The sequence below is a fragment of the Calidris pugnax genome, unplaced genomic scaffold (genome assembly GCF_001431845.1).
Source record: "Calidris pugnax isolate Ruff unplaced genomic scaffold, ASM143184v1 scaffold63, whole genome shotgun sequence".
NCBI lineage: Eukaryota > Metazoa > Chordata > Aves > Charadriiformes > Scolopacidae > Calidris > Calidris pugnax.
In genome coordinates, this window is record NW_015090852.1 from 1659926 (window position 1) to 1677783 (window position 17858).

General features: G+C 59.0%; 1 protein-coding gene across 1 annotated transcript; it reads left to right on the plus strand.

Annotated features, from left to right (window-relative positions):
- The first annotated feature begins 6660 nt into the window (after positions 1-6660).
- QSOX1 (quiescin sulfhydryl oxidase 1) lies at positions 6661-16524 on the plus strand. Its single transcript, XM_014943328.1, has 12 exons — positions 6661-6703; positions 7871-7971; positions 9275-9323; positions 9505-9607; positions 10194-10284; positions 10503-10648; positions 11300-11434; positions 11632-11761; positions 13502-13624; positions 13732-13876; positions 14211-14390; positions 15200-16524. The coding sequence occupies exons 1-12, from the start codon at positions 6661-6663 to the stop codon at positions 15931-15933; spliced, it is 1980 nt and encodes a 659-aa protein (XP_014798814.1). The 3' UTR covers positions 15934-16524.
- The last annotated feature ends 1334 nt before the right edge of the window (positions 16525-17858 follow it).

The window sequence follows — 17858 nt, forward strand, 5'->3', positions numbered from 1 at the left end:
TTTTTTTGCTCCGCGGGTCTTGAATTTTCGGACAGTGATCTACTTGCAGCCGTCAGCATCCATCCCTGGAAGTGGCTTAGAGTGCATTTCACGCTGAAAAAAAAAATAAATAATAAAAATAAAAATTGATCTGTGCTTCTCTGGCAAAAGAACTGGCTTCCCTTTAAAATGGCTCAAGCGATGGGAACGCTGCCACAGTGCTCCGGCCAGTGACACAGCAAACTGCTGCATTGCTACTGCTGTCCTTGCCCAGGATGCCCAGTAATCAGCTTAATGAAGGCTCTAATTCCTTCATTTGCAAGTCTGCCTTGCTTCACTTTGGCACTGACTTTCTACAGTAGTGTTTGTGCAACTCCTCCCAGAACCCTCTGAGGAGCCATTTCACCCGTGGACCTGGTGAAACTCCCGGGTTGGGCAATGGCTGGCAGGCCGGCCGCCTTCCCAACGGCAGGCTGGATTGAGTGGGACTGTTTTGGTGCCTCCCTTCCCGGGTGCCACCCCCTCCCGGGTGCCTCCCCAGGGCCTTGGTGCCAGCTGCAGCCGTCCCACCTCCTAAAATGCCTGGCAGAGTTGCTGGAGCACTTGAAATGTTGACGCTGCTCCAGATGTCGCTGCGCCCTGCCTGAGCACGAGGGCTTCTGCAATGTCCCGGGCTCTCATTAACACAGCCCTCAGAAGAAAAGGAGCTGCTGAGCCCTGACAGCTCTCTTCAGCAGGCAGGAAGGAGAGGAAAGGGGGGGCCTGCCCGGTCGCTGGCACCCAGCCTGGAGCACGGGCCATTGGTGGGCAGGAATGCAGATGAGATGTAATGGAGTTGGAAAGCTTTAGGGCACTCTCAGGATGTGGGTCCTGTGGGGGAGGGAAAGGCACCCTGCGAGGTCTGGAGCAAACAAACCCCATAGCCCCAGCCCTGTGCCTGCCTTTCTCCTCCTTGAATAAGATCCTGCAGAAATTTGGGGAAAAGGAGGAGAATAGAGCTGTTGGGGGGCAGCAGCTCAATTCAGGAGGGTGAGGGTTAGGCAGGAGCGGGGCATAGGGGAGATATTTGAGGTGAAGGTACCTTCTTTTGCCTGCCAAGTGTGCTGTGTGAGGGTGGCCTGGAGCAGGTCTGGTTGGTTTGAATGCTTCCCTTGGCCCCAGTTTTCCAACCCTTTGCTCCAGCTCCTGCGGTGTCCCTTGGGCTGTGTTCCCTCCCCAGTGTTGGTTTTCTGGTGGTTTCCTCATGCAGGCTGACTTGTCTGTCGCTGCCCCGTGAAATCTAGGCTGACCCCAACTAGGGTTTTGTCTGTGAGTTCGCTGGAGGTGGAATTAACACCATTTTTCTTGGGTGTCCCAGAGATTTTATTTTCTTTTATTCCAGCAAAATTGAGGGAACACTTCATGTTGCTTGGCTTGAGGAGCTCAGCAAGGAGCCTGGTCCAGTGTCTATGTCCTGCTGCGTTGCTCCGCGGAGGTGATGGAGCCGGTGCTGCTCAGTTGAACCTGTGATTGGGCACACCAGGCCGTGGAAGGTGAGACCTTGCTTACGTTGCAGGGCTACTGCCACAGCAAGAGAGGAGTGCTCCGTTGTCATCCGTGTGGTATTCTCAGTTTCATGTGCTGCAATTAAACCAGCTGCCAAATAATGATGTGGCAAATCTGGGCGGTGTGGCCTCCTCCGATCTGCTCCTGGAAGCTGGGCAGATGAGCTGGAGTGGAAAATATCTGCTCTGTGCATCCTGGGTCATGGTGATGATTTATGACTTTAAGTAGATCTTAAATTTGCAGGTAAAACGTTTCCTACCCAGACATACCAAAGACGGTACCAGTTCCTCCCGGTCCCCCCCCAGGTCCCTGCGAAGGGAGCGAGGGCAGCGTCGCTGCCGTCCTTTCGAGCAGGGATGAATCAGCAGAGGGTGAATAGCAGAAAGGGGCTGGTACTGCCGTAGTCTCTCTGCAGACACAAGCTACGTGAATGCATTCATCACATCCTGAGAATGCACCCCGGATTTTCTTTTACGTCTATTGTTATTATAGGCTGGTTGGGCTTGAAAGGTAGAAATCGACTGTATCCAACCAAGCCTGTCTCACGTAGTCGGTGATTCCCAGCTGCCAGTGAGGGTTACGAGGGGCTTTCCTGGCCCTTGTAGGTGTGAGCCCGGCAGAGCCAATGCAGGGTGTGGGAAGCAGTCGGGGTCCACATCCACTCCATACGTTATTCCCTGTCTTGGCAAAGCCACAGAAACTGGCAGGTTTATCGCACAGGCGCTGCCAAAGGTCTTGTCTGAAATGGTGTCTTAGTAGAGGTGTGACTGGTGCCACCAGTGGAAAAGAGCCACCTGGATTGGAGTGTCCCAGCTGACTGGGAGGTGGCAGGTGGCACAGTTTTCACTGGCTTTCTGAGGCTGTTTGGAGAAGCTAATCAGGGAAATGAGCTTTTTCTTTTATTTAAAGAAAGAACACATTTTAAGTGGTGCTGTGCTCCATGTCAAGAAGAGCTTCACTGAGTTCATCAGTCCCATCTTGTGAAGGCTGGAGAGAGAGGAAAACTGCTGAGCCTCCCCTGCAACTGGTATTTCCGAGGTGCTCGGAGGGGAGTTGGATGTGAACTTCTCCAAATGGTTTCCGAAATGCCAGGGCCAGGTGACGGAGTTGCCGTGATTGTATCATGAGTCTTGCATTGGTTGCGTGTTTTTCTTGGAGTCAGTTCCTGGAATCACACAATTAGGTAGGAACGTGTTCTTTAATTTTCAAGGAAGAAAGTCTGTTTCAGGATCTCCCCATCCCCAGACCTTCACAACTAAAGGGAAGGAAGAAGGTCCTGGGTCAGCTTACCTGGCCATTTTGAGATATTGGTGTTTTGCAGCCAGGTTCATGCTTTTAAAAATGGACAGTAAAAGCCTTTCTCCATTTTCTGAAGCATAGTCCTTTCCAGCACTTCAAGGCTGAATACGTAAAAACCCAACTGCTCTTCCCTTGTCTCCTCTCCAACCCAGCACCGAGGCGATCAGAGTAACTCTTTGTGTTTGCAAAAATGATCCATTTTGGGTGCACAAAACAAGTTCTGCAGGGCCTAAATGATTTTGGTGAGATCTTAGCAGCCTTTGAGGCTCTCAGCCTGTTGGTGTTGCCCACACCTCATTGACTTCAAGGAGATTCCTGCTGGCTATTAGTCTGGGAAAGGAGATTTGAGAGCTGATGAGCTTAATGAACTAAAGCCACAGCTCAGCTGCCGAATGGGGACTTGTGCATCGCAAGAACCTCTATGATGGTCCTTAGCCATGGCTTTGCTATGTATGAATGGAATACATCTCCTCCCAAAGTTAAGGATGCCAAGGTTGGGTGTTGAAGGCTTTGCTGTGTAGTGCAGCTGAAGACCAAGTAATGTGCCACAGGAGCCTGGAGCTGGGCTTTAGGGCTGGCCGGGGGCTCAGCAGCCAGGCATCCAGGGTCACCCAGCACCCATCCCCTGTCGCTTTGCTTGCAGGCTCTGCTAGTAGTGAGAGGATGCAAAGTGAGAGAGAACAAGAAGGCAGGGAGTGCTGGGAGGGCATTTCTAAAACATCCCCAGGCTCCTACTGCTTCTTGATTTATTTATTTTTTTAATTCATCTTCATTATTCTCAAGTCCATCTTAAAATGGGTAGTTTCAAAAAATCTCTGCTTCATCTTTGGCTTTCCCTGCCCGTGCCCTGTCTAAGGACACTCTGTAACGAAAATGCAGCTCTTCCCGGTTTGAGGTGGAAGAAAAGCCTCGTTTCCTCCTTTTGCATCAGCATTAAAAGGAAAAAAGGCTTTTTGGGCAAGTCCCTGCCTGGAAAGTCCCACACCCTGCCGCTGAAGGAGGCTGTTCCCTGGGGAGCCGTGGGGATGGGATGATCCAGCCTGGCAGCAGAGTCCTCGGCAGCCCCGGCTGTTCCCCGGGCAGCCGGAAACAGGAGCATCCCCACCCCGGGGCTTCGGCGGATGAGCAATGGCGTGGCTCACCTCAAAAGGAGCCGGAGCCCCAGGGTGCGGGCTCTTGCACATCTGCCTTTAGGTTAGATGCTGCTTTTGCATCTAAAAAAGGATTCAAAGAATTTGGGCTCCCTGGGAGGGAAGGGTGAGCCGGATGGGGAGGATAATGGCAATTACGCTGGCGCTGAGCACCTCTCCTTCGCTGTGATAACCCAATCAAGCTGATGAGCCCTTAGAATAAGGACTTTAGCCCAGGGTAAAATAACGGTGATGACATCCCTAAGCACAGGGAGGGATCTTTGGCTGGAGAAAGACAAGCTGTGTGTCTGGTGATAGCAAGGGACCCCGACTTTCAGAGCAGCCCTGCACCACGGGCTGGGCTGTGCCTCTCTCCCTCCTCGTTGGCCAGCAAGGTGTGATAATCCCTTAAGCATTTAATTACAGCTGGCAGGGCTCGATGAAACTATCTTCTGCCCTGTTTGCATCAGCCTGGACCCACGCAAGGCACATGGCAGCAAGGCCATGAGGGTTGTGTCTGACAGGCTGTGTCCCCCCCCCGAGCTGGGATGTCTTGGGGGGCCCTGTAACTCCCCCAGACCCGTGCCCAGTGTGGAGGCCTCTGCCCTCCTCTGCCACGGCAAGGCTTGGCTCTGGCAGGCTTGTTTTTCTAGCATGGCAAGTCCGCCTAAAATACCTAGGTGGGGCCCAGCAGGGCTAATGGCCTTCCTGGGGACAGAGCCAGCAAGCCAGCCCTCGAGGAGCGATAGGCACCCCCAGTGCCAGGGGGAAACCCCCCTCCTTGGCCTCAGGAGGATGGGAGGGAGCAGAGGGCTGGATTTCATGGCCGTGTCCACCCCTGGCTCTGCCCTGGGGGCGCTGGGCAACGGGGCACCTTCCTTCCTCCCTCCCCGGGGCGCCAGTGACGTGGGTGTGTGTGCGTGAGCAATGGCACGGCCTGGCACGGGGCAGCCGAGGATGGAGGCCTGCTTGTTTTGGGACCTGGAGGAAGCTGGGTTTTGGGGCCCTTCTGGGTTATTCCCTGTCACGCAGCCCCTGTGGCAGGGTTTGGGGTGACGGCAGCCTGGTTGCCGGGGGTGCCCGGCAGCCGCTGCCTGGTGACACTGGCTGACATGGGGGCAACCCACCCGGGGGTGCTGGCCTAGGGCCTCCCATGGGGGATGACTGTAATGGCGGCACCACCACAAGTTTTGGGGCCTGAATCGGCCGCTTTTTGCCTTTTTCCCTCGCTTTATCAGAATATTATAATTTTCATTCTCCCCCCTATCCCATCAGGGCAGCGCCCCTCTGATGGGGGGTTGTGTGTGTCGGGGGGGTGTGTTTTGGGCACCCCCCAGCGCTGTGGGGGAGTTGGGGGGGTCCGGGGGTGCGCCCCCTGCGCCCGATAGGGGGCGCTGCGCTGCGGGCGTCATTAGCCCCGCCCCTTCTGCCCGCCCCCCTCCCCTCAGTGGGCGGGGCCTGCGGGCGGCCGTAAAGGCGGCGGGCGGCGGCGGGCGGCCTGGCGGGCGATGTGGCGGCGGCGGCGGGCGAGGGGCGGCGGCGGTGGGGGGGAGGAGGAAGGCGGGGGGTGTCGCTGGTGGCCGGTGGTGGTCCTGGTGTTGTGGTTGCGGCTGGCTGTCTTAAATCCCCGCTGTGTCCCTGCCCCTTCTCCTGTCATCCTCACACCCTCCCCGCGCCCCTGAATTCCTCCTGCGTCCTTGTCCCGTCATCCTCCTTTCCATCAGCGCTCTTAAACCCTCCCTGCATCCCTGGCCCTGTATCCTCAGCCCCATCAGCACCTCTGCATCCCCCTTGCCATTTCCCCATCAGCACCCCTAAATTCCCCCTGCCCTGCCCTCTCTCAGCACCCCTATACCCCTCTGCCTCCCTGCTCCAGCCCCTGGTGGGAAAGCCCACCTCCCTCTTCCCCCCCTGCCCTTGATGCCCAGCCACCCCCCTGCGATGGCCAGGCCCAGCGTAGCAGCATCCCTGGAGCCCCTTTGGCTGGGAGAAGCTCAGGCTGAGCCTGCCCCAGGCGCAGGGGGGTCTCTTTCCCCCTGCCAAGACCCTCCTCAATCCCGTTCCTCCCCGGAGCCCGCAGGGAGAGGCTGGTTGCCATTTCCCCATCAGCACCCCTAAATTCCCCCTGCCCTGCCCTCTCTCAGCACCCCTACACCCCCCTGCCTCCCTGCTCCAGCCCTCCTGGAGCGTTGGCCTGGTGGGAAAGCCCACCTCCCTCTTCCCCCCCTGCCCTTGATGCCCAGCCACCCCCCTGCGATGGCCAGGCCCAGCGTAGCAGCATCCCTGGAGCCCCTTTGGCTGGGAGAAGCTCAGGCTGAGCCTGCCCCAGGCGCAGGGGGGTCTCTTTCCCCCTGCCAAGACCCTCCTCAATCCCGTTCCTCCCCGGAGCCCGCAGGGAGAGGCTGGCAGGGTGCTGGGGCCAGCTGCTGATCCCAGCTGGTCTCTTCCCGGCTTTGACCTTGATGCCTGGCCTGGCCGGTGCCCAGCCCTTCTTGGGGACCTGCACACCCTGCTGCTGGGCCCCTCGCCCTGCTAGGGCTCATCCTGCTTCCCCCCTCCTCCCACCTCCCCCCCGGCATCCTGGGGTGCGCAGGACTTGTCCCTGTTATTGCGCTAATTGATATAGCGTGGTCGCTGCCGGGTGAGTCAGGGCGCCAGCCAGGGCGAGCATCCCATCCCTCCGAGGGGATGCCGTTCCTCCCAGGGGATGCCGTCAGCGCTCCGCAACGGGGCAGGATGTGAGGAATGGGGTGAGTGCCCGGGCCCTGCGGGGGAACGCCGGCTCTCCTGGCCCTTCTCCAAAATGGGTTTCCCCCCCCCCTCTCAGGGCTCCCTGCTCTGGAGGCTGGACTGCGGATGGGGTGCCCGCCGAGGCGGGGTGAGGAGGCGGCCCCCGTGCCACTCAGCATCCTTGCTGCCGTTCCCACGGGTGGATTTTTGCAGGAGGGAGGATGCTAATGCGGGGGCGACCCACGGGTCCCACGTGCCCCACGTGCTGATGAGTCCAGGAGCGTGTCTGGCTCTCAGCTGCAGGGCTTGGCACCAGTCCTCCTGTGCCACTGGTGCAGGGGCAGTGCAAAGTGGCTCATCTGCCCCGTCACCTGCGACACAGGATGGTCCCAGTGGGTCCCCACCTGCAGCAGGCTCCCACTTCAGGCAGCATGGACTCCATCCCTGTGTGGGAACCATTTCCCTCCCTGTCCCACTCAACAGAGAGGCTGGGTGTTCTGTGGCTTGTGTCCTTGACACTAAAAAGAAACTATTTCAGTGCTTTTATCTCTATTCTGTTGCTGGCATTCAGAGCCTGTCGCTCGAAATACCTCCCTGTCCCCTTTTCTTCATCTGTTTTACCCTGGGGACTTGCTGGTCCTCCCCGGGGAGGTGGTGGAGAGACGCAGCAGGGGAGAGGATGCTCGGCACCTGGGCGGGCTCCGCCGCAGTGTCCCCATCACTGGTTTTGAGTAGTTCCCTCTGGGTTATCACCCGTGCCCTTGATCTGGGGTGAGAGACGAGCCGGAGCCTGTGTTCCCTGCTCTCCCCCAGCTGTGGTTAGCCATCCTTCCCTCCCTCCCCTTCTCCCGGCGGCCTCTTCCCGCCGGGGCAGAGGCTGGGGCAGGCAGAACCAGACAGGCAGGCAGCCGCGGGCAGAGCTGCCTGCGCTGGGGCGAGGGCAGGGCCTGCGAAGCCTGGTCCCGCCTCGCACGGTTTTCGGGCACCAAGAGCACGGGGAAAAGTAGGGCGCCGAGCGCCGGGGCGAAGAGCAGCTTGGCATCTTCAGGGCTGGGAAACCATCAGCCGGTCTCCAGCACTGGCAAGCCCCCCAGCCCATCTCTGCAGCCGTTGTGGGGAGCAGGGCAGTTTTTGGGGCCGTGGAGGGGCTGAGCTGTGCTGACCCCATCCTCTGTCCCCCCCCACAGAGTGGAGGCCTGCGGTGGTGCTGGCAGCCATCGACTGCGCTGACGAGGCCAACCAGCAGGTGTGCAACGATTTTGGGATAACCGGCTTCCCCACGCTGAAGGTAAGGGCCTGGCATGTGCTGGGCACGTGCCTGGTTTCGCTGCGCTTTGCCTTTCGGCCTGTCCTTTTCTTGCTCAATCGGACCAACAGGGCTATTGCACCAAAACACTCCCTTCGGGGCCTCGCGGGCTGGAGCTGTTTCACCCTTCCCCAAAACATAGCTGTGGCCGGGCTGCAGCTGGTGCAACTGGCTGGCTGGTGTAGCAACAAGGAAGGGGAACCAAACTGCTGCTTTGCGGTGAAACGTAGAGGCTGGATCTCTTCTAGGACAGGGAAGAGTCCGAAGGCTGAATTGGAAATGCCTGGGGAAGGTTGCCGGAGAGCAGAGAGCGGTTGCAGGCACGGTTTTTGGAGGAGGGCACAGGGATGCTGCAGAAGGCTGCATAGACCTCAACTGGGAGCCTCTGGCAGTGGCTGGCGAGGTGCCCTCCTTCCTCCTGGGCCCATGTGGGGTCCCTTAGCTGTGTCAACACGCCGTGTTTCCCACTGCAAACAGAGCCTTGCTCCAACACAAGCAATAAGGGTGAAGCACTCCCAGGTGCAAGCAGTGAAAGCCAGGATTGCCTTGAGATGGTACCAGAGGGATAAGGGTTTCGTCAGACGTGCCCTTAGTCCTGGCTTTACAGGCTCAACCCAAGGTGGGGTCAGATTTGGGCAGGTTGGCTTGTGCCCCAGCCCTGCTCTGGGGTCTCACCAAGCACCCACTGCCTGAGCGACCATCGCCCATGGGATATTGATTGAAACATCTGCTGGGGCAGGGAGACGTGCTGATGTGGCAGCGCCAAGAAGTCACTTGTTTCGCATCTCCTGACCCCGCCAAACACCTTTTGCAAACAGCTCCTGCTCCCAGCCCAGCCTGCAAAGCAAACACTGGTCTGACGCAACCCGGTTTCGCTGTGCCACCAGCACCGCTGTGTGAGGCCAGGAGCAGGTGCAGTGTGGGGATAAACTCCCTTCTCCCGCTTCATGAGAGCTCTGGAGCAGGGAGAGACAGCGGTTTGCAGGACCAGGAAGGTCCTGTGCCTCCCTGGGTCCCCTGGTAGTACCTGCCCCACCTCAGCTGGACATGGCTCCTGCCCCGAGCCTTCATCCCTCCCCTCTAGGGACGCCCCATGAGATGAAGCCATGACCAGGAGCTCCCTCTGTGATGGCTGGTGTCGGTCAGCATGCTGTAATGTTGTGGGGAAACTGAGGCAGAGCCAGTCTAGGAGGAGCCTCTGCCTGCTGGGCCGTGCTGCCTACCTGTCCTCCTCCAAAAGCTCTCATTCCAGCTTCCCCACATATGGCTTTTTGTTCCCTTTCAGTTCTTCCGAGCTTTTAGCAAGAAGGCAGAGGATGGGATAAGGATTACCAGTGAGTATCATTGCCACAAGGGTCTTTTACCCTGGGTGTGAATGACCCTGCTGCCTGCCTTCTCCGTGTGTTGAGAGCTAGGAGAGCCTGGCGGGGAGAAGCTCTGAGCAACTCCTCTTGGCTCAGCCCATGGGACTGGCTTCCCCCAGTTCTGACCTCTTGGTATCCTGTCCCCCTGCAGATCCCAGCGCCACCGTCGAGGACCTGCGTCATGCCATCATCACCAACCTGGAGCAAAGCCAGGATGCCTGGCCACCCTCCTGTCCTCCACTGGAGCCGGCGAGGTAGGGGTGGTGTGATGGCGAGGAGAAGGGATTCCAGCAGCCCTTGTCCCACCAAGAGCCAATTTCTGGGAAAACTGTGATCCAAAAATGAGCATGGAAGAGCTGCTGCACCACCCACATCCCAGGGAGACACAGATGACTTCACTGGGCTAGGGCCATTTACATGGTTGTCCCAGGGGAGGGTGTTTGGCTTTCCTAAAGCGATGGTCAGGCTGGGGTTGTGCTTCAGGTCTCCTGTACTTCCATGTCCTAGCCAAAAAACCAGCAGCCCTAGTTGAAGTTCATTACCATTTTTTTCCACCTGGGTGAACATGCAGCTCCCTCCTGCCCTGCCCTGCCCTGGCCACGCTTTGTTTTCTGCCTCCTTGGCTGACCCTGGTGGGTTTTCTCAAAGCTTGTGAACTGGAGCAGAAAACTGGGCTGGGGATTTCAGCGGGGAGGAGGAATTGGCCGCTTGGTGGGGCTGAACCTGCACCGGCATCCTCTGCTGAATCCCCAGGGAGGAGGGATGAGCTCCTTTTGGGCAGAAGGACAGAGCACCCAGCAGATGCCAAAGCACCTGCTGCCACCCTCTTCTCTCTTGCAGCACAGAGGAGGTTCGCAGCTTCTTCCAGAGGAACAAGGACCAGTACCTGGCACTGATCTTCGAGAAGAGCGACTCCTTTGTTGGCAGAGAGGTGGGTACAGTTGCATTTAGCCCCCACTTCTCTTGAAGTCCATGTCCTGGGTGCCTTTGGCCAGAGAAGTCCCCTCCTGGCAACCTCCCTGGTTGGCCCACACACCCTTTGCAGGCGTGAAGGTTTATACAGGATGCTAAATAGCCCTGCTGCATCCCTGGTGGGGCTGGGGCTCCTGCCACCCCCTCATCTTGACCCTGGGGCCTCTGGGTTTGTAGGTGGCACTGGACATGCTGCAGTATGAGAACGTGGCAGTGAGGAGGGCGCTGAGCAGCGAGAAGGAGCTCGTGGAGAAGTTTGGCGTCACCACCTTCCCCTCTGGCTACCTGCTCTTCCGCAACGGCTCCTTCTCCCGCCTGCCTGTGTGAGTGGGGGACATGGAGGGGGGTCTGGGGACCCTGGTGGGGTGCCAGGCTTGTGCCCCATCTCTTTCCATAATCGTGGGGAAGTTCCTTAGGAAGGAGACAGTGGCTGGGTCGGGCAGGTTGGCAGGGGGCTGCTGGTGGGCACTGATAGAAGGGACAATAGTTTGTGACTGTGCCATCACTCTGCCACATGTGCCTGGAGGTGGCATGGTGTGGCTGCCTGGGGCTCAGCTCTGCTCCAAGTTGTGTGCCATGATACCTACTGCTGGGGCAGGTGGAGAGTACAGACCACCCTGCACTCATTCCCCAGGTCCAAGTTGCTGGTCCAGCTAAGCCTTTGGTCTCCTTTGCTTCCTCCTGGGGGACAGGGAATGTCTGGGAAGGAAGAGGGTCTTGCCTCTTTTCACTGAAAGGGTTATCAGCCATTGGAATGGGCTGCCCAGGGAGGTGGTTGAGGCACCATCCCTGGAGGTGCTCAAAAGACGGGTTGATGTAGTGCTGGGAGGTCTGGTTTAGTGATGATGCTCCTTGTTTGTTGTGTGGGTGTCTATTTTTGTCAGTTAGGTTGACGGTTGGACAAGATGATCTTTAAGGTCCCTTCCAACCTAGAAGATTCTGTGATTCTGCTCATGGCATCTTCTTCCTTGCAGGCACGTGGAGGCGCGCTCCTTCTATACCTACTACCTGCGCACGCTCTCAGGTGTCACCCGTGGTTCCTACAAGCTGAACACAACGGCTGGTGCTGCCAATGAGACCAACACACCCCAACCGAAGCGTGCCGACCGGTCAGACCTCCCCTTCCATCCTTTTGTGGCTGTGGGACGCCGGGGCTGGTTGGAGGGAGGAGGTGCCGTGGGCGTGGGTGGGCAAAGGGCTGGGATCGTGCCTTTCCCCTGGGAAAAACCCTGACTGGTGGCTGTGTCCCTGGGGGTTGGGGGTTAACGGGGGCGGATGGACCATGGTGTTTCACTGCTCTCCCCAGCTCCAAGGTGTACATGGCTGACCTGGAGTCTGCGCTGCACTACTCGCTGCGGGTGGAGGCTGCCCGTGCCTCCGCGCTGTCGGGAGCCCAGCTGGCTGCCTTCAAGTGCTACGTGGCCACGCTTGTGAAGGTGAGGAGCTTTCGGTGTCCCTCCCACGTAGCCTCCACGTAGCTATTTATAAGGTGAAATGTAAATGCAGGGTGTGGGCCACCACGTCCCAGTGCTTACAGGTAGTGAAGCGTGGCGGTCTCGGATGTGAGCCCTGTTGGCCGCTGAGGTTCTCCAGACTCAGCCCAGAGTCCCAGTGGGAAGCAAGAGCAGGAGAGTTTGGGATGAGAGATGGGCAGAGCAGGATTGGCACTTGCAGGAGGTGTCGAGGCGGTTGGTCTTTTCAGAAGAGACACTGTCACCTGCTGGGCTGGTGGAGATGATCAGAGAGGTTTGTAACTCTGATCGCCTGACTTGGATGCTCGGCCCAGGGAGCTGATCTCTGTGGGTTCCTTTGATAGTCCAGGAAAGGGACTCTCACTCTGAGTCAGGCTCTGGAATAGCTTAATTTAAGGTCTCCTTTTTTCTTCTCTGTTGGGCTTGGTGAAATTGAAGTGTGTAGGAGCTTTGAGCCAACAGAAGCAGGGTAGTTTAATTTCACGGTGTGATGGGGCGCTGTGCTTGGCTGAGGTTTCCACCACTGGCTGCAGGAGCCCTGTCCCCATCCCCGTCCCTGTCCCTGTCTCAGCTTGGGCTCCTTGGCCAACCTTCACCTGTCCATACCCACCTTCTTTGCTCCCTCCTTTGCCTCCTCTCCTTGCCCCCAGCTATCACCCTCACTATTTCCCCCTTAAATGAGAACCACGGGGTGTTAGGGAAGTGAATCCCCCGTGGCACCAGCTCCCTGGCCAAGGGTACAAGTGGGGGCCAGCAGTGGTTTTATTTGATCAACTTCTAATGCTTCCTGCAAACCTTCCCCTCGCTGGCCAAGGACAAGCCACAGCAGCGGACCCGGCAAAGCTGCGTCCCCACCGCCGGCAGAGGGTCCAGGGGCGGTGGGTGGTGGGTGGTGGGGCTTCCCCGAGCATGATGAGGATGCTGGGCTGGTGCTGCCATTGCTGCGCTCATCCACAGGACGGAGCAGCGTCCCCAGGATTGCTGCCAGCCCTCAGCCAGTGTGTCCCAGCCTTAACTGTTGCCTCCCCGAGAGGTTTTTAAGGCAGCGAGGGAGGAGAAATCCTAAAGTGGAGAAAAGTGCCTGGAAAGCAGGGAATCGCGCCAGCAAAGCCCTCCTGCTGAAGGAGCAAGGGGGGGGAACTGCATTTTGCAGCAGAAGCATCAGGTTGTGGGTGAATTCCCCTGTGAATTTGGGATTTTTTTTGCGATTCCCCATGGGCCCGAGGAGAACAGCTCAGACATGGAAAAATACTCTTTCCTTTTGCTTCCCTGTCACTTCTCCTATGTGCTGCTGGTCTCGTCCTCCCTGTGGGTCAGTCCCTCTGTCTGTCCGTCGGTCTGTCGTCGATGGCAGGCGTTGGCTGGCTGCCCCCTCTCCCCAGAGTGCCTGGGGTTTTAAAGTGCTGCTGCTAATCGGCTTTGCAATGACTTATGGTCAGAGTGGCTTTTTGCCTCCCTCAGACGGGGCCGAGGTTCCAAGCCTGAACAGGCACACGGGAGCCTCACCACCATGGAGGGGGGACATGCCATGGCCCCCAGCCCCTTGGGGCTGGGCACTGAAACCTTGCTGGAACCACGCTGCCCTCCAGCACTGGATGCTGGTGCTGCCCAGTGCCCGTCCTGGTGAGCTGGGGGTGCCGACGGGCTGCCCCGCTGCTCCCAGGGTGAGGTCTGGGTTTCCTCACCCCTCTCTCCCCTCTGCAGTACTTCCCCGGGCGCTCTTGCGTGCAGACCTACCTGCAGTCCCTGGACACCTGGCTGAGGAACTGGACGGAGCCTGAGCTGCCCCGCAGCACCTTGAAGGAGGCCATGAAGAATAACAAAGATGTAAGGCACCCGCAGGGACCTTGGCCCCTGCTCTCCTCAACCCTGCCCCTTTCCCCCACCCCTCATTGTCCACCAGCTCCATCATGCCATGTCCATCTATCCTCCAGGCCTCCCACCCTGCTGTGCTCCCCACTAACGTGACCTGGGTGGGCTGCCAGGGCAGCGAACCCCACTTCCGTGGCTACCCCTGTGGGCTCTGGACCGTCTTCCACCTGCTGACTGTCCAGGCTGCCCAGAACGGTCCTGACAAAGGTACAGGTGTCACCAGGGGTGTTCAGGTCTTGGGGAGGGGGTCTCTGGACAGGTGGGTGCATGGGCAGGGATGGGCAAAGGTTGTCTCACCCCTGAGGCAGGTCTGGTGTGGGGGGCAAGAGCCAGAGGATCGGGGTGCAGGGGTGCCACCACGGCCATGGGGCTGTGGCAGTGGCATTGGTGGGTCTGGACTTGCCCTCCCAGCCCCCGGGGGGGGCAAGAGCCAGAGGGTCGGGGTGCAGGGGTGCCACCACGGCCGTGGGGCTGTGGCAGTGGCACTGGTGGGTCTGGACTTGCCCTCCCAGCCCCCTGGCTGTCTTCTGCCTCCCCCCAGAGCTGCCCCTGGAGGTGCTGAACACCATGCGCTGCTACGTCCGGCACTTCTTCGGCTGCCAGGAGTGTGCCCAGCACTTTGAGGCCATGGCGGCCGAGTCCATGGACCGGGTGGCGAGCCGAGAGGAGGCCGTCCTCTGGCTCTGGTCCCACCACAACGAGGTCAACGCTCGCCTGGCAGGTAAGGGGGACCACAAGGAAGGGGGACCCAGGGCGGGGGAAAAGGGGAGGCGATGTGGAGGAGCATCCCTCCTCCTGGATGGAGCTGGCAAATGGCTGCGTTAGGATTTCGAATCATAGAATCATAGAATCGTCTAGGTTGGAAGAGACCCTTGGGATCATCGAGTCCAACCATCTACCCTACTCTACAAAGTCCTCCCCTACACCATGTCCCTTAGCACTGCATCTAAACGGCCCTTAAACACAGCCAGGGATGGTGACTCCACCCCCTCCCTGGGCAGCCTGTTCCAATGCCCTATCACTCTTTCGGTGAAAAATTCTTTCCTAATGTTCAATCTAAACCTACCCTGTTGGAGCTTGAAGCCATTCCCTCTCATTCTGTCACTAATTACCTGTGAGAAGAGACCAGCACCAACCTCTCTACAGCGTCCTTTCACGAAGTTGTAGAGAGTGATGAGGTCTCCCCTAAGCCTCCTCTTCCTCATACTAAACAGTCCCAACTCCCTCAGCCGCTCCTCATACGATGCAGCAGTGGGGGACATCCTGTTGTCATCATCCCCCATCACAGGGGGACAGCAGCTGGTGGCGTGGCATCAGACTGCCCCGGAGACGCAGTTGAGTCTTACATGCTCCCTGCAGGGAGCTTCCCAAAGCTGCTGCGTGCCCTCAGAGGACCCCTACTCCCAAGACAGCTCCTCCAAATGTCCCCATCCCCAGCTGCTGGATGCTCCAGGGTGTTTTATAGCAGTACAGGGGGAGGGCTGTGTTGCGTGTCCCCTCTAACCCCCTCGCTGACTCCGGTCCTTGCAGGAGGTGACACGGAGGACCCCAACTTCCCCAAGCTGCAGTGGCCACCACCAGACATGTGTCCCCAGTGCCACAAGGAGGAGCGGGGGGTGCACGCCTGGGACGAGCAGGCTGTGTTCACCTTCCTCAAGGCCCACTTCTCCCCCACCAACATCTACCTCGACTATACCGAGGCTGAGCCCATCCCCATGGCTGGGGAGGAGACGGGCACCAGGCCGGGTACCGAGAGCCTGCGAGAGGAGAGGGAGAAGGAAGAGAAGGAAAAGGAGACGGAGGAGGAGATGAGAGCTCCAGGGCGACCAGGCTCCCCTGAGCCACGGCGCCCCAGCATCGTGCGGCTGAACCCCAGGCTGCGGGAGGCTGGAGAGGACATCGTGGACCTGGACTCCTTCAGCGAGCAGCACTTCAAGAGCCAGGCACTGCGAGCGGCGGCCAGCCGGCGCCGACGGCTCAGCAAGAGGGACACCATCGCCCTGCCCCGGGATGCTGGGGTGGGCCGGGAACGCCGGCGGGCTCCCGGTGTCCTGATCCGGGAGGAGGAGGAGGAGGAGGAAGCCGGGGAGGGTGTGCGGAGGACCCCATGGCTCCGGGTGCTTGGCTTGGGTTTCTCCCGCCTGGACATCAGCCTCTGCGTTGCCCTCTACTTCCTCTCCTCCATGTGCCTCCTGGGCATGTACACCTTCTTCCGTCTCCGCACCCGCGCCCGGAAAGGCCGCCCCGGCTTCCCCGTGGCCTGAGAGGGGTTGTGGGGTATTGGGGGGCTGCCCCCAGGGTGGGTGGGCTGCTGAGCCAAGGCACCCCTGGGGACAGCGTTTTGTCCCCCGGCGGGGAAGGGGTTTGGTGCATCCCCTCTGGGAGCTGCCCTGCTCGCAGCAGTCGCCTCACCCAGGGTGGAGGGCTCTTTTTGGGGCGGAAGGAGGTGTCAGAGCATCCCCCTCTTGAGTCATGGTGCCATATTTTCGGGGTGCACAGGAGCTGGGACACCGACAGCGCTTTGTGTCTCGGCATCCAGGTGCCCTCAGGATCTCCCCACCACTGTGCTGGTTTCAGACTGGGAAGCCCTGTCCCGTGCTGGGGAGCAGGCCTTTGGGGGTCAAACCACTAATGGGGCCAGGAGGGTGGAGGTGTAGCCCCAGAAAAAGCAGACACTGTCTGAGGGAGGGGTGGGGGGATGGCAGTCATGGGTTCAGCTGCATTTTGTGTGTTCTCCCCCTCTTTGAGAAATGGACCAGGGCCCCCCTGCCTTTCCTTCCTTCCCCCCCTTTCCCCTCACTGTTGCTCGCTCTCTGCTTGTCTTAGTGGAATAAATTATTTTTGCCGATGCCGGCCCCGCTGTGTCGGCTGGTCCCTGCTACACGGGCACACCAGGGTGGCACCTCCCTGCCCTGCCATCCCTCCCACACCGGCTGTCCCCACTCTGGTCTCCCCCATCACCCTGGGAAGAGCACTGGCTTGGTTTAAACCCTTTACGCGTTTTAAATTGTTACTATTGTACATTTTCTCCTGCTTTTCACTTCTAGATGGCACCCGTGGCCAAGCTGCCCCCTCATACAGCCAGCATGTCCCCGCGGTTGGGGTGGCTCATGGTATGTCCTCAAGCAGAGTGATGGGGAGGGGGGAAAGATGGGGGGGGAACAAGAAGCTGCTGGAAAAAATCAGCAGGAGCCATGGAGCTGTGGTTTGGTGCTGGCTGTGCCCGTGGTCCAGAGCAGGGAGACATCCGTGAGCATCCTCGCATCCCCCTCGGGACTGGGGCCCTCCGTGGGTGCGGGCCCCCTGCGCCTGTCCCCGATTCTCTCTGCCCTTTTATCCTTGTTAGGAATCATTAAGGAAAATGGTTGTTTTCCAGAGCCGGGGCCGGGGCCATCTGCTCTCCCGGCGCTGCCTAAATCCCCCTGTAACAAATTCATTGGGATTATGCTGCCCTCCCCTAATCCCGGCCCTTCCCCCCGCATGGGGGATTTAAAAGGATTAAAGCCCGGCCGATAATAAACTTTATTAAGGGGGAGGGGGGGTGTCAATCCGATTTGGAGCCTTTTTCTTGATATCTTCACTTTGCCCAGGTGGGAGGCGAGGGCCGGTGGGATGGGGAAGGAGGATGGTTGGCTCCGCTGCTGCCTGGGCACTGGGAGCTCTGGCCCTTCCTCCCTCACCTGCCCTGGAAATAAATATTCTTCCTCTGTCTTTTCCTTCTTCTTTGGTGTCTGTGCATGACTGGAGGTGGTGTGCATGCTGTCTGTCTGTCCTCTATGGGACATGGAGCTGCCAAACCTGCCCTGCCACCTCTGGCTCACTTGGCCTTGGCCATGTCCCTTAGCTGGGTCCTTGGTGGCCTCATCCTGACGTGGAGGGGGGCTGCATCCCCCCCCCAGCCGAGTGCTGGTCCTGCCCACCAGCGGGTGATGGATGGGGAAGGTCTCATGGCAGCAGCCCTGCTGCCTCCTTCTCCTTGATTTCCCTGGGGGACAAAGGGGAGGGGAGGGGGTTATCCCCAACATCAATAACCCCCTGTGCACCCCCTCCCTGCCAGCTGCTCCCCTGCCTGGGACTGGGATCCAGTGCTTGTGATGAGGGGGGCTGCCTGTGGTTACCTCCTGGCCCCAAAATATCTTGGTGGGGGTGCTGAAGCCAGGGGGAGGTGTTGGGGGGGTGCAGGGGATGA

What these genes read in the sequence shown, in the direction of transcription:
- QSOX1 (XM_014943328.1), top strand. Translation starts at nt 6,661, where the DNA reads ATGCCGTCAGCGCTCCGCAACGGGGCAGGATGTGAGGAATGGG. An exon ending in ACGTGGCCACGCTTGTGAAG is followed by an intron (nt 11,762 to 13,501) that starts GTGAGGAGCTTT and finishes TCCCCTCTGCAG; the next exon opens with TACTTCCCCGGGCGCTCTTG. An exon ending in CCAGAACGGTCCTGACAAAG is followed by an intron (nt 13,877 to 14,210) that starts GTACAGGTGTCA and finishes GCCTCCCCCCAG; the next exon opens with AGCTGCCCCTGGAGGTGCTG.